General features: G+C 45.0%; 2 protein-coding genes across 7 annotated transcripts in view; one reads left to right on the top strand and one right to left on the bottom strand.

The window, feature by feature from the left end:
* MTRR (5-methyltetrahydrofolate-homocysteine methyltransferase reductase) overlaps window positions 1-10,776 on the bottom strand; it is a 31,727-nt gene extending 20,951 nt beyond the window's left edge. For 4 of the 5 annotated variants that reach the window (XM_024119589.2, XM_028492803.2, XM_028492804.2 and 1 more), the window contains exons 1-5: window positions 10,670-10,751; window positions 9,562-9,718; window positions 7,474-7,627; window positions 5,617-5,734; window positions 2,152-2,530 (exon numbers count right to left, since the gene is read on the bottom strand). In XM_024119589.2, coding sequence (XP_023975357.1) covers window positions 2,152-2,530; window positions 5,617-5,734; window positions 7,474-7,627; window positions 9,562-9,690 — 780 coding nt within the window. In that variant the 5' untranslated portion in view covers window positions 9,691-9,718; window positions 10,670-10,751. Of the gene's footprint in view, window positions 1-2,151; window positions 2,531-5,616; window positions 5,735-7,473; window positions 7,628-9,561; window positions 9,719-10,669 lie in introns of all 5 variants that reach the window. The other variant, XM_024119590.2, reaches the window with a different exon arrangement.
* A 118-nt stretch (window positions 10,777-10,894) lies between these two features.
* FASTKD3 (FAST kinase domains 3) overlaps window positions 10,895-13,850 on the top strand; it is an 8,733-nt gene continuing 5,777 nt past the window's right edge. For both annotated transcript variants that reach the window (XR_003680863.1, XM_024124622.3), the window contains exons 1-2: window positions 10,895-10,987; window positions 11,894-13,364. Coding sequence is in view for 1 of the 2 variants with exons in the window: in XM_024124622.3 (XP_023980390.1) it covers window positions 11,927-13,364 (1,438 nt within the window). In the remaining variant the exon portion in view is untranslated. The remainder of the gene's footprint in view (window positions 10,988-11,893; window positions 13,365-13,850) is intronic.

The following is a 13,850-nucleotide window of genomic DNA, read 5'->3' as shown; positions in this document are numbered from 1 at the left end:
CCTGTGCTCCGCAACGGGAGAGGCCACAGCAGGGGGAGGCCCGCATACCAACAAAAAAAAAAAAAAAAAAAAAAAAAAAGAGGACCAGACATGTTCACTTTCACTTGAACATTTACAATTTTGCCCCAAGACCATGACATCATTCCTGCTTGCTGGTACAAGACAGTGCGAATAACTGTGGAACATCTGGACACTCAGCAAAACATCACACTAGTCCACGGTATCAAGACCATTATGCTAATCAGATGATGCTGGAGTCTTCTGTGCCTTATGGAGATTGAGGGCCTGTGGTGTAAGTAATTTTTAGGATTCCAATGTTTGGTGCGTGTCAGGACATCCCCTCCCAAGTAAAGGATACACTATCTCATCTTGCACTTCACTTCACCTAGAGAGATGCACTACACCTGGCAGGCCTCTCTTCAGGCTCTGGGATACTGAGATACTGCTCCAACCCGAACACCAGGTGACACAAAAGTGGCCAGCTTTGAGGGGGGCCCAGAGCAGGAAGGAGCTCTGCAGCAGCACCCCGTGACACGCTCGCTGGAGGCTGTGCTGCTTGTACTACACAGTCCAGGAGATCCCGCGGCATTAGAGGCAGAAGGGACGGGGAGCCGACGCTGCGTGCCGTGAGTGGGTCCAGCTGAAGGCCTTCTTATGGCTGCACTGAAGCTCAGCTTCCCACTCAGCCCAATCCTGCTTCCACCCTCCCGTCTCCCACCCACCCTGCCCCCAAGGTGATGATCCCCAGAGGATGCCCTAAAACAGGAAACTTTCTTCCCCAATCCCTTACCCTCTAGGTATATCCTTTGAACAGATTTACACGAGTTTCCCTTAAATAGTTGAGACTTTAAAAAATCTTTTAACCACATTACCAACAACTCAAACCTATTTAATGATACCTACCATAAAAGAAACTCTCAGCAGATCCTCCGTGAAGTGCCTTGTCAGATCAGTCGGCGCCCACGGCCTCCGCCACATGCACCCGTCCTTGCAGCGAGCACACGGGGGCTGGCTCTCCACAAGTCCATGCACCCTGCTCCCACCAGCCCGGCATGTTTACTAGAGCCACACATGCCTGTTCCCAGCCCTGACTACAATGTACTTATTGTGATTTACCCCACTTAATAAATAATGAAGTATAAGTGCAAAAGCAATAACCCATGGCTGGTCATATAAAACCATACCTGTTTATCTGAATGCATTAGAAAAACACTATAAAAATATGATGCTAAAAACACTAATATCATCTCAGATATATGCGAACAGTTCTAGTAAACGAGAAAGCTGTACTTACATTGTTTCTAAAATGTCTAAATGGTTCATCATTTAATAAAAAGAAACAAGAAAACATGATGGCTGTACTAAAGGTGTGATTTATGTGAGGAAGCCCCCGTGGGACTCCAATCAGCCACCCTAAAAAAGAGGGCTTGGCTCTGCATTACAAGATTGGCTGCACTGGAAATTTATTCTAAGCAGGCTGGAAGAAATTTCAGGGCACCATATACTGGCAATCATGGGGTAATATTCGCTATTATTCAATTTGATGCTCCAAAATTTACAGAGCACTTTAAAGTCATTTATTTATTGACAGGAAAAGTACTCTAGGCAAAGAGAAAAAGACTTAATATAGACAAAAATATATGTGTAAGATATTACCGAGAAAAAGAAAACCCCACAAAGTGGAGTAACCCAGAATACCAAAAATCCATACTGGAAAAAGATTTTCCTATAAATGAGTCCTCTGAGTTTAGCTGCTGAGATAATTTCCTGACTGCCCACAACAACTTGCCCTCATCTGGCCGACACATAAAGTGAGAAACCAAGAAGTTAATTCTCCAAAATAACGGAGAAACTGAGCTGTTAACCATTTCCTTCTTCAAAGAAAGGTAAGGTAACAACACAAGCAGGTCTGCAATGCATGGAGGTAGCATCTCCCCAGTGACTACTCAGTTCTGCCACTGCAGTGAAGCAGCCACAGGCACCGCGTGAATGGATAGGCATGGCTGGGTTTCAATAAAACTTTATTTACAAAAGAGAGGTGGGAGACCACACTCTCCCTGCACGCCACAGTCTGCTGGCCTCCATCATAATGTAATTTAAAAAACCACCACCACCACCACTAGCCACGGCACATAAAGTAAAACTGCTTACCTGGCCGAAGGACTCCTCCAGATGAACCTGTAAATATTCTGGTGGTAAAGCAGGAATACTCAGAGAGGCCTGTGAAAGCGGGGGTATTGAACGGGTAAGCGAGGGCTCAAAGTCTGCAGTCAATGTCTTCGATTGACCTCTGTTCACTGCATTTTGCTCTAAAACTTCAGCATCCTTTCGTCTGGAATCATCTAAACTCAAAAGTCCAACCTGTGATTCAATGTGTAATAATTCCTGTGTCACGGGGTCTGTCCTCCGGGAGGCATCAGATGCCATTGTGAGAGTTCCATTCATCTCCTCTTTTCCTCTACTCAACAGAAAATGCTTCGCCAGGGCGGCCCAGAGTCCGTTAATCCATGGCTCAACCACAAGTTCTAAACTGGATTGTTGTAATAAAAAAGGAAAAAAGAAACAAATGTCTAAGTTCTCCATTTAAATACATAACAACTGGATAACGGCAGAATCTGTCCATTTGACAGAATGCTGTGCAACTGTCAAAAACACTAAATATGGAGGCTATTCAGAATATAAAAAATACTTATGAATGATTAAGCTAAAAAGCAGAACACTATTGTGTTCATTAGCGCTGTGCTGTAAAAAATTCAGAGAGCAAAAATGAAGATAATTTAGTAAAAAGTAATAGGAGTGTGATTCCTCTTAACTTCCTAAAATAGAGTTGGTAATTTAAGAAGCTGTAATTTTAAAGAGGCATGCTGAATTCTGATGAGGCTAACAGTACTTACCCAAAATCCAAGTCTACTCTAGTATCACAAATGATAATTACATCAATCAAATGCACCATCTTTTTTTTTTTTTTTTTTTTTTTTTGCCTAGCCAATTTACTGATCTTTGTTTCCCACAGATTAAAATATCACCAAGAAACCACTCCAGATTAACGCTCTTTTGACTAATAGTTCAATTTTTTTGCCTAGCCAATTTACTGATCTTTGTTTCCCACAGATTAAAATATCACCAAGAAACCACTCCAGATTAACGCTCTTTTGACTAATAGTTCAAACGTTCTATCAGTTCTGAGCAATTATTCTGGTAAAATGTCCAGGCAGGCTGACCACAGGGGAAAAAAGCAACCATCCTTTAGGAGAGCTGAATTAATCATAAATACAGGGGACTTCCCTGGTGGAGCAGTGGTTAAGAATCCACCTGCCAATGCAGGGGACACGGGTTCAAGCCCTGGTCTGGGAAGATCCCACACGCTGTGGAGCAACTAAGCCCGTGAGCCACAACTACTGAGCCTGCGCTCTAGAGCCCGTGAGACACAACTACTGAAGTCCACGCGCCTAGAGCCCCTGCTCTGCAACAAGAGAAGCCACTGCAATGAGAAGCCCGCGCACCGCAATGAAGAGAAGCCCCCGCTCGCCCCAACGCAGCCAAAAATAAATAAATAAATTTTAAAAAATCATAAGTACTTTTTAAAATACAGTAGTCTACTTACTACTAGCAAAGTATGAGGGCTCAAGCATAACAGTCCCTACACTCCCTCAACAGAAACTGTACAGAGTGTACAGAATTGCTAAGAAAGACTGCATCAGGACCTTGGGAATAACATCTTTGTCATTTTCAATCACAACTCAAACAAGTTATCAATTAAATTCCAATTCATAAAGCTAAATGACAATTAAGAGGAGACATATTTTAGACCTCCATGTTACTGCAACTTTGACCATAATTTCATCATATTCATTTGGTGCTCACACAGTACATAGTTCCAAATTCGGTCACACAGTACATCTATCCCTCAGGAGCCTTTGGAAGAGCAAGCATATAAAATCCGCAGTTCAATAATTACAGCTACATTTAAAACCCCATTCTCACAACTCAGAAATAGTAAGATGATAATACCCCTAAATCAGAAAGCTCATGCTTGCTGTGTGCTTACTACATGGCAGGCATTGTTCTAAAATAACAACTTGTATTAATTCATTTGATGCTCTAAAGAACCTTATACAACAGGTACTATTATTATCTATTTTACAAGGGAGAACCAAGGCACAAAAAGTTTAAGTAATCTGACCAAGGTTTCACAGTCAGTAAGTGGGGAAAATCAAGGATTTGAACCCAGATGTACGGACTCCAGTCTACATTCTTAACCCCCTCAATGTGGTGGTACTTTAAGCCAAGATGTCTCCTTGAAAATATTTTAATTTTAGAAAAGAGTACTTAGGTTGACACTTTAAGAGATGCACGGCCGCTGAGCCTGCGCGTCCTGAGCCTGTGCTCCGCAATGGGAGAGGCCACAACAGTGAGAGGCCCGCGTACCGCAAAAAAAAAAAAAAAAAAAAAGAGATGGCAGGCTGATGAAATATACATTGAAGAATTTTAATGCTCGATCCAGTAAATGAACAGGGAAACTGAAAGCCTTTGAAGTAAAAGATGAACTGAGCAATAGGTCTAATGGATTCATAAGGGCTTAGCGATTAAATAGCTCATACAGGACAATAAACATTTAATGCCAACAAGGTTCGGGTTGGGGGAAGCCCAATACAAAGGGACAAAACTAAAAGATAACGTGCAAGTAAATATGGTAGAGCTTTGTCACCAGAAAGGACATATGCCCTGGGGAGATGGAACAAACCCCCAGCATCACAGCTGCAGAAAACGACGGGTGTAGTGGACTCAAAGGCTGAGTTATGGGGAAACAGCAGTGTCTCCAACACGCCCATGCAAGGTGATACACGTAGAAAAGCACGACCTTTGCTGAACTTGTCATGATGTGTAAACACAGATCTAGTGGGTGAGATTTACTTAGTACATACGCCTAGTAGAAAAAATATCAAATGCGTGTGTGTGCCGTTATCTGGCTAAAGCAGTTCAAGGATAAACGACAGCATAAGTTGTAGCACAGTACCTGTAAGGTTTCTGAATTAAGACATTAAGAACATTTGAAAGGTGGCACATAGAGTGAAATGCTGAATTGTAAAAACAAGAAAAAATTAATGAAATAGAAATTATATTTCCGGTTGGCATGGTGGCAAATGGCCAATAGGAGGGAGAACACCAAAGAGCCAGTATGCCGGGAAGGCCTCTGACCTGTGTCCTCCAACCGTAACTCGTGGCCTGCTGGGCACCCTCCATGTGGGAGGTCCCGAGTCCAGTCGCTCCCGTGGGCACAGGCTACCCAAGTGCCTAAAGAAAATGCTGACTTTTTGCAAACACCTACACACTTTTAAGACTAAGGTAACTGTACTGGGGCACCTTTCCTAGTTTCTTCCATTAACAGATACTGAGATGGATAAGGCACATTAAAAAAATCAGCAAAATAGATAAGTGAAACTCTGGATGGTCTTCTTTGGTGCTAGAATTAAAAATAGCTAACAAAACTAAAATAAGACTTTCAAGATCGAAGTTTAGTGCTAGATCAAAAGTGAACCCCTTTTATAAACTCACTAATTTTCAACATATACAATCAAGGTTTACTGGAAATGACAGAAAATACGTTGCTCTTACCCTACACAGTCATCTGCGTGGCCAGTGTCATAGAAACGCTGGGCACCAAGCTCTTGAAGTCGTTTATCAATTATCTTCCCCCCATTACAGAAGTACGTGTATTCTGAATCACCCAGACCTAAAGAGACCAAATAGGTTATTAGTATGCAATAAGGTTTAAATTTAACCACATACAGAAGAGAGAAACAAAACATTTAAAACAATACCATTCCACGCTGTTGTTGATGGAACAAGAAATAAGGTATAGCTTCACATTTTCTTATTTTTTCCTTGAGAAATACTAAGTATACAAATAGAAACAAATAAATACTTTGGATCACTATTAACAGAAATACATCTCACATTTTTGTTTCCATGAATCTGTGTAAAAACATGGCAATCTGTAAACAAGGATTAAAAACATGTAACATCTGCATTTGCATACTTTTCCAATCTACTGCATGGTCTACAAACTATAGCCTGTGAGCCAATTACCACCCACTGTCTTTGTAAATAAAGTTTTATTGGAACACAGCCAGGTCCACTGGTTCACACCTTGTTATGGCAGGTTCAAGCGACAACAACAGAGATAAGTAGATGGTATAGAGACCAGTTGTCTGCAAAGCCTAAAATATTTACTATCTTGTCCTTTACCGTTTACTGACTCCTAATCTAGAACATGAAGAGGTTACATCTGAAACACAAACAACCATTTATTTGCTCTGTTTCTGTGTTGGATAAATTAAGAATTGCTTCTATGTTTCCTCGTAAGAAATGGACTAACATTTTCATAATTAGTTGAAAATTTAAAATTAAAAGCTTAAATTTCTTAGCTGTTTAACTGTCTTCCCGGATTTTTCCTACAAGAATGAGGTGAGCAATTGGTGGGCCCATATATGGGCCTAAGACTGACTAAAACGGTTGGATAAGCTTCAGTGTTTCCTTCTAAATAATTTTTTGAAGCATTTTTAAAGCAATATGTACATGTTCATTCTTGAAAATAAAGAAACTGGAAAAAGACAAATTAAAAAGATGTGAACACTCTAAAATGCTCTCTTGAATACATTACACGACAGATCTTGGCCAGTGTCACAACCTCAAATCTCCATAGCACATTCCATCCTTCCTAGATACCTTCTCCAAAATAGTTCTCAAAGGTGAATATAGATCACAAGCCAGGCAAATGGACCCTGAACTCCCTCTCTGGTGTCCTAACTTGCTGAGCTGGTCCTTCTGATCCTTTAATATTTTAAACCTATACTTCACAGAGCCCTAGGCCAGTGCTTCTTAAGCTGGCATACATATTAGAGTCACCTGGGAGCTTTAAAAAATACTGATACCAGGACCCTACCTCAGAACAACTAAGTCAGAATCACTGGAGGGGGGCTCAAAATAATGGAATTGGAAGGAAAACTCCCCCAGCGGATCCCAGTGCATGGCCAGGCTTGAGAACCACATCCTAGGGGAATGGGTCTTCCCCTAGGGAAACTATCAGATCCACCTGAGAGCTTTAAAAATACAATAACAACGCCAAAAAGCACCAGCATGCCAGGTCGCTCCTTCAGGGATTCTGTTCTGGCAGGTTTAGGGCGGGGCCTGACCACTAACATGGTGAAAATATTTCCTGGTTGAATCTGGTGCATGCCCGGGGTTAAGGTGCTACTCAGGGGCTCTGCAGAGGAGCTGCTGTGGGGTGAAGACTGGGGAAACAGCACCTTATTTACATTCAAATATTATACATACATAAAGTATTTATATAAAAACCCAAAGAGGACAAAACCCAGGCAATTACACACCATGGCTTTGAAAGATACATTTAGATTTTAGAGTTAAATCCAGCGGCAACAGTACAGTAAGTGCACAAAATATAGTCCACACCTAGTAATCCATACCACAAGTGAGCAAAGAAGTCACTGGGCAGCGTCTTGTCCTGTATGGCTTTAACAAACTTGCGGGCTGTGTCTGGCAGGTCTCCGTTGCCCGTGGTAGAAACCACCACCACAAGAGGCGCTGTTTCAGTTTTCAGATCATACTATAAAATAAGGATGTCACGTCAGAGATCTACTGCTGTATGTTTGGTTTTTTTTTTTTTCCCGGTACGCGGGCCTCTCACTGTTGTGGCCTCTCCCGTTGCGGAGCACAGGTTCCGGACGTGCAGGCTCAGCGGCCATGGCTCACGGGCCTAGCCGCTCCGCGGCATGTGGGACCTTCCCGAACCGGGGCATGAACCCGTGTCTCCTGCATTGGCAGGCGGACTCTCAACCACTGCGCCACCAGGGAAGCCCACTGTATGTATTTTTGACTTAACACATCAGCAAAGCAATCAGGTTAATTTTCTGTCTTGTTGTCTGTATCGCATAACGGCAGAGAGGTACACAAAGCATTTTAAAGTTGGCAAAGAAAGTGTTACTCCTCAGAAATCAGGAAACCTGGCTGTCAAGAAGGACCCGACTCCCTCAGGGTTCCAGAGAGCCGAGAATATCGTCAGTGGTAAACTGAGATCATCAGCGTTTCCGAGTCTTACAAACCAAGTTTTCTTATTCTAATTCTCAACTAAATCGAAGTATTTCCAATAAAGCACTTCCCTATCTCTATTCATATCGACCCCATGAGCTCTGCTCCCCACGAGTATCCTCTAACGTGGCACAAAGGAATTCATCGCTTTATTTTTCATGCTGATGTAACAGGTAAAGATTTGAGCTAACACTCTACCAGGCTTAAAGGACACAACACAACTCTATGCAGTTTAAAGTCACTTTAGTTTGAAAAAGACTACCATGATCTAGGAAGCAGACAGCTATCAATTTAAACTTGGATCAGGAACAATTGGAGAAATCACTCAGGTGGGAAGAGCAAACAACATGACTACGGTGGCAGCAAAAAAATTCACTACTCACCTAACTTTCAAATAGCTGCTGACCGCACTGGGGTCACTGGTGAGGGGGCCCAACCAGGGCTGGTTATATGACGCTGACGACTTTGTCTGTCGTAACAGATCCGGGCTGTACTCCACCCTGCGGCAGCAGCAATGTGAATTCACTTTGAAGCTGCTGTAGAATCACGGAGCCTGCGATTGGTGGTGTCCCCCAGGACCCTCCCTGCTGGGTGACTGACTCCATCGGGGCCACCCTAGCCCTGCTGCATCAAGGAACTTGATGGTTTCCCTGCTATGCACTGAGTTTATAATTCACCTCTGCTGCCGACAGGCTAGTCTTTACAAATAGAGATGCGGGAAAGACTAGAAGAGGTTGTGAACTTGAGTGAGAGTGCACTGCAGGGGTGGGTTTTCAAGTACTGAGCTGAATTCGAGGGCTTAGTGGCTGGCACATCACTGTGTGGTATTAGGGAGGAGCCCCTGCTCGTTGCTAGGGCCTGAATTGTATGAAACTATAATCTGAGGGTCTCAATCAAACCAGTTAGTCTGGGCACAGATCTGTTACGATCTCATGTATCCTAAGGTGGGAACTTCTGCAGAGACTGAACGTGATAAAAACAAGCAGTCCCAAGTCTTCTGCAGATCCTTACACCTCCACTTTAAATTCTATTTCACAGAAGAATTCAATGGTTCTTCACTTGGAGGAACTCTGGCATGAATTTCAGGGAAGTTACAAGCAGGGCAGCGAGATTCATGAGGTGGAAAGCGCCCATGTTCCTGTGAACACGCACATCTCATTTGTTCCCAGGCAACCCGTGAGAAAAACAAGGCGAAGACTACTATTCCCATTTACAGTTGAGAGTAGTTATTCGTCTTAGTTTTTAAGACTATGTAGTTTAATTCAAAACACACACGCACACACGTAGATAAAAAACTGGCAGGAATCTTGCAACACAGTTGATAAAATAAATTTCTAAGTGTTAAAAAAAAAAAAGGATCATGGTGGCATTCAGCGTCCCACTTTGTTGTTTAACGTCGCTTCCCCAAGAGAATACTTCAAAGTACGAAACACCGTAAAAACCATGACTTACCTTATGTGACTCACTAATACAGTGAAGATCTGCAGAAAAACCATACGCAACTGCTTTTTCACTTATTTCTTCGGCTATGGCCTTTGCCTGTCCTCGCTCTGTAGCATACAGTAACAGAAACCTCCTCATCACTTCAAAGCATCTGCTACAGCTGTAACTGAAAAATAGAAAAGGGAAAAAGGGATTTCCTTTTTAATGAAACAGTAATCAACCTGCAGGTATGAATTCTTTTAATTTAAAATAACTTCAACAACATCCAGAGATAATATGAAATATACTTCTAAGTTTGTTAGCATTATTTCTAAACGTTGGAGAATTAAATCAAAGAGGATACAAGATATGAAGCTCGAATTCTGCGGCTCACAAATCACATTCTGGGGCCAGACTACTGGGGCTTGAATCCAGCCACGATGGATCACTCACAAGAGCAGAACTTTAGGCCAGCTTCTCAACTGACCGGCGGCTCAGCTCCCGTACCTTCAGAGCGGGGACGATGACCACAGCCACCCGACGAAAACAACGGTTGATGGAAACAGCACCGCTTATTAGCATAGCTAAGGACACGGAGCACTTCCCAGGAGCCACGCACGGTCCTAGGAGCTTCAGAGCATAAGCCCCTCAGCCCCATAACGACCTCGTAGAGCCTCTACTGCACCCCGCATTTCTCGGGGGCGGCTCGCCGGCACCCGCAGGGCAAGGTCCGGCGGAGAAACAGCGGAGCAGGAGCCTGCGTCCGGCCGGGTCCGCGCTCCCAACATTCCTGACCCTCCGGCACCCCGTCCGGACACCCTCGCCTGACCCTGCGCCCGAATGTGCCCTTTGACCCCGTCTAGAAAAGTGTTCCGAACAAGACGCCGACGGAGGAAGGGCCCACAGGGACCTGCGGGACCGGCTCCGCTGTGCAAACGCCGCGGCGCCGCCGGACACCCGCTCCCAGAGGCAGCGGGGAGGCCTCAAGGCCGAGTCCCCGGCGCAGCCCGCCCTCCGCGCGCGCCGCCCGCAGCCTCGAGGGGCCGGGGTCCTGACCGACCCGCGCGCGCCCAGCCCGGCTGGGGCAGGGACGCGGGGGCGCGGAAGCCGGTGTCCTCGCCGACCCCGAGCCGCCTACCTTCGGGCCCGTGCTGGGCGGGCGCCCAGACCTGGAAGTTGCGGCCGCCGTGCCCTCACCTTCGGGCGTTCGGTGGGGACGCTGGGGAAAGCGCAGGTACCGCGACCCCTGCCCCCGCGCCTGCGCACACAGTCGGCGCCCGAGACCAATAGGAAGCTCGGGAAAGGAGCTGGGCCAATCACGGCGCGCCGGATGTGGGGCGGCTCCCCTCCAGGCGCAGGCGCCGAAGCGCTGGGCCCGGGCGCGGCGCGCGCGTACGGAGGCCCACGAGGCTGCCGTGCCTTCAGGGTTTGCTGGGTCCCTGGCGCGCCGAGTCCGGTAGGTGTCCACGCCGGGATTGGGCTCGGTTGTTCCGGCCCGGCGTGTGTGGCCCGCGGCTTCGCTAAGGCGCCCGCGCTCCCTGGCTCGCCCCGCTCTTTGGGCGCCGCTCCCGCTCTTCCAGGGCGCCGGTTTCGGGGGCGCCCGGCCCGTGGGGTCCTTTCCCTCCAGGGAGGACGCGGTCCCCGGGGCCCCCCGTCCTCCCCGTCCCGCGCACTCGTGTTCCCAGGTTCCACAGCGGGGGTGTTCAGATGTGGGCGCGCCACCCACCTTACCCCGTCGTTGACCAGCGTCTTACTTTTTTTTATTCTACTGACATTTCTTTTTTCCCGTCTGCCAAGCTAGACCTTCTTGTTCCTTGGTCCTGGAACAAGATCCTAACTCTGAGGGGAAACCAACACCTCAAGGCCCTTTAAGTGCTTTTTCCACTCTTGCTTTGACCCATCCGAATTAATGGCCACTTTATCCGTTGCCTCTTTTGGGGAAGTTGAACCAAACGCAATTCCTTCCATCAACCGACACATAGGAGGCGTACTTAGGATCCAGACTACCTGAGTTGAAGCCTAGCTCTGCCCCTTAACAGCTGTGTAAACCGGACCACGTGACATCTTTGTACTTCAGTTTCCTCGTTTCTCAAATGACATCGAAGTAGTTAATTCGTTGTGTTGTCGGGAGAATCAAGTACAGCATTGCCTGGCAAATGAGAGCGATTATTACGAGATCCAGCCGCTGTTCTAAGCTCTAGGGTGCAGAGACGCTGCTCTTCTGGTGCTTCTGTTTGAGTGGGAAATGTTTAGTGGGAATCATTCCTTTTGGGATGCTCATCCTTAGTTCCATAAGCATTGATGTTGAATAAACTGTGTTCTAGTATATTTGACCGTGTTTTTTTTTATTCTTTTAACGTAGTTATAAGTCAAGAGGAGTTGAGAGTCTGGTGGCATGGCTTTAATGACCTTGCGGAGGAACCTTTGTCATTTATCTGATTTTCGGATACATGGAGCTCTGGCTGGTCTGAAAACTCAGCGTGTAAATTGTGTTCACAAGACAGTCAAGGAGCATCTGTGTCCATGGTTCTGGTCACTGCAACTTGAGCCTGTTAGGGTCAGGTTCCATCATGCCCATTCTAAAAAGTTCCATTCAGAAAACGGAAATGACCTTCATCCAGTTGGTGAGCCAGTGTTCTCTCAAGTACACGCTTGGGACAGGTCTGAACACAGTGTTAAAAATGTGGATGAACAGATATTTTACAGGAGATTAAACAGCTTCACTTCATCGGAAGAAGTCTTACATTTTATAAGCACACTGCAGACTTTGCCCGATACTATGGCAGCAGGAGTCTTACATCGGATTTGTGAAATGGAAAAAAAAGATGATGATCAAAGGTTGCCAAAAGAAATACTGGAGAATAGCGCCTTTCAAGCTTTGTGTAATCAGCTTGTCCAGGACCCCTCAAATCTGTCAAACACGGGTTTGGTGACTGCTTTGCAAGTCCCGACCCTGTTGTATGTGGATCCCCAAAGTCGCTTGCTGCTGAACCTCCTGGCAGAGTGCCAGCATCGTCTCGAAAGGGGTAGCCTGGACATTCACAGTCTTTGTATCCTGGGGGAATGTCTGATTAAACTGCAAGGTCCAGGTTGTTCGACAGTAGACCTGATTATATATCAACTGCAAGGTGAAAATTTGGAAGAATTTACCCCCGAGGATATTGTGACCCTTTACAGAATACTGCAGGCATGTCCTGAAAAAGTTGACCAACACCAGACGTTTTTAAATAAGATAAATAACTTTTCTCTGTCAGTAGTTTCCAACCTGAGTCCTAAGTTGCTGAGCCAAATGCTTACTGCCCTGGTGGTCCTTGATCAAACTCAGGCACTTCCACTGGTTATAAAATTGGGTAAATATGTTGTGAGGCATATCCCTCATTTCACTAACGAAGAGCTCAAAGAAGTCTTAGAGGCGTTCATCTACTTTGGGCACAACGACAGATTTTTTACAAAAGCCCTGGAGCAACATGTCGCTTCACTCTGTCTCACTCTGGATCCCGAGGTTATCAGCAAAGTCATGGAGTATTGCAGTAGAAAGCTGATTTTTTCAAAACCCATCCTCAATGCAGTGGCAGAAACTTTTGTTTGTCAGCCAGAGAAATTTTCACCTAATCAAACTGCCGAGTTAATTGAACCATTTGGAAAACTCAATTATTTGCCACCAAATGCCTCTGCTTTATTTAGGAAGCTAGAAAACATACTGTTAACTCGTTTCAATTATTTTCCACCCAAAACACTATTGAAACTTCTCCATTCATGTTCACTTATTGAATGCCATCCAGTCAACTTTATGGCCAAAATATTCAGCCCGTATTTTCTTCAGCAGCTGCAAGGTGAGTTGGTTATTACTTCTGAGAGTAGAAAACTTAGCGTTTGAACTTGTGATGTTTTCAAGTCACATATGTACCTTTTTTATTGAGCAGTGCTTTGCCTTTATTTTTTCTTCCATAACAATCTTAACGAAGAAATCTGAAGCTGCAGATGCTAATATAAACACAGAATTAAAGAATGCTAGAACATTGCGTGGAGAGAGAACACAGTTTCGGGTAAACAGACTCTGCTGCCCTAGCTGAGAAACTGAGTCTTGCAGGGATCTGGTGATGGCGGTAGCAGTGTCACAATTACATGTTAGCGTCTTTGATGAGAACAACTCTATCACTCCTTTTTTTTGAGAAGATGTTCATCTTAATTCAAAGCCACCCAAATATGCCGGAATCTGGATCTCCGTAGGTAAAGGAAATTCCCACAAATTCTACTAACATACATTTGTCACTTTTTTTTTTTTTTTTTTTTTTTTTTTTTTGCGGTACGCGGGCCTC

Source organism: Physeter macrocephalus, chromosome 8 (assembly GCF_002837175.3).
Source record: "Physeter macrocephalus isolate SW-GA chromosome 8, ASM283717v5, whole genome shotgun sequence".
In the NCBI taxonomy this organism is placed as follows: Eukaryota; Metazoa; Chordata; class Mammalia; order Artiodactyla; family Physeteridae; genus Physeter; species Physeter macrocephalus.
Note: the sequence above shows the minus strand (reverse complement) of the source record. Positions and strands in the feature narration are given on the sequence as shown.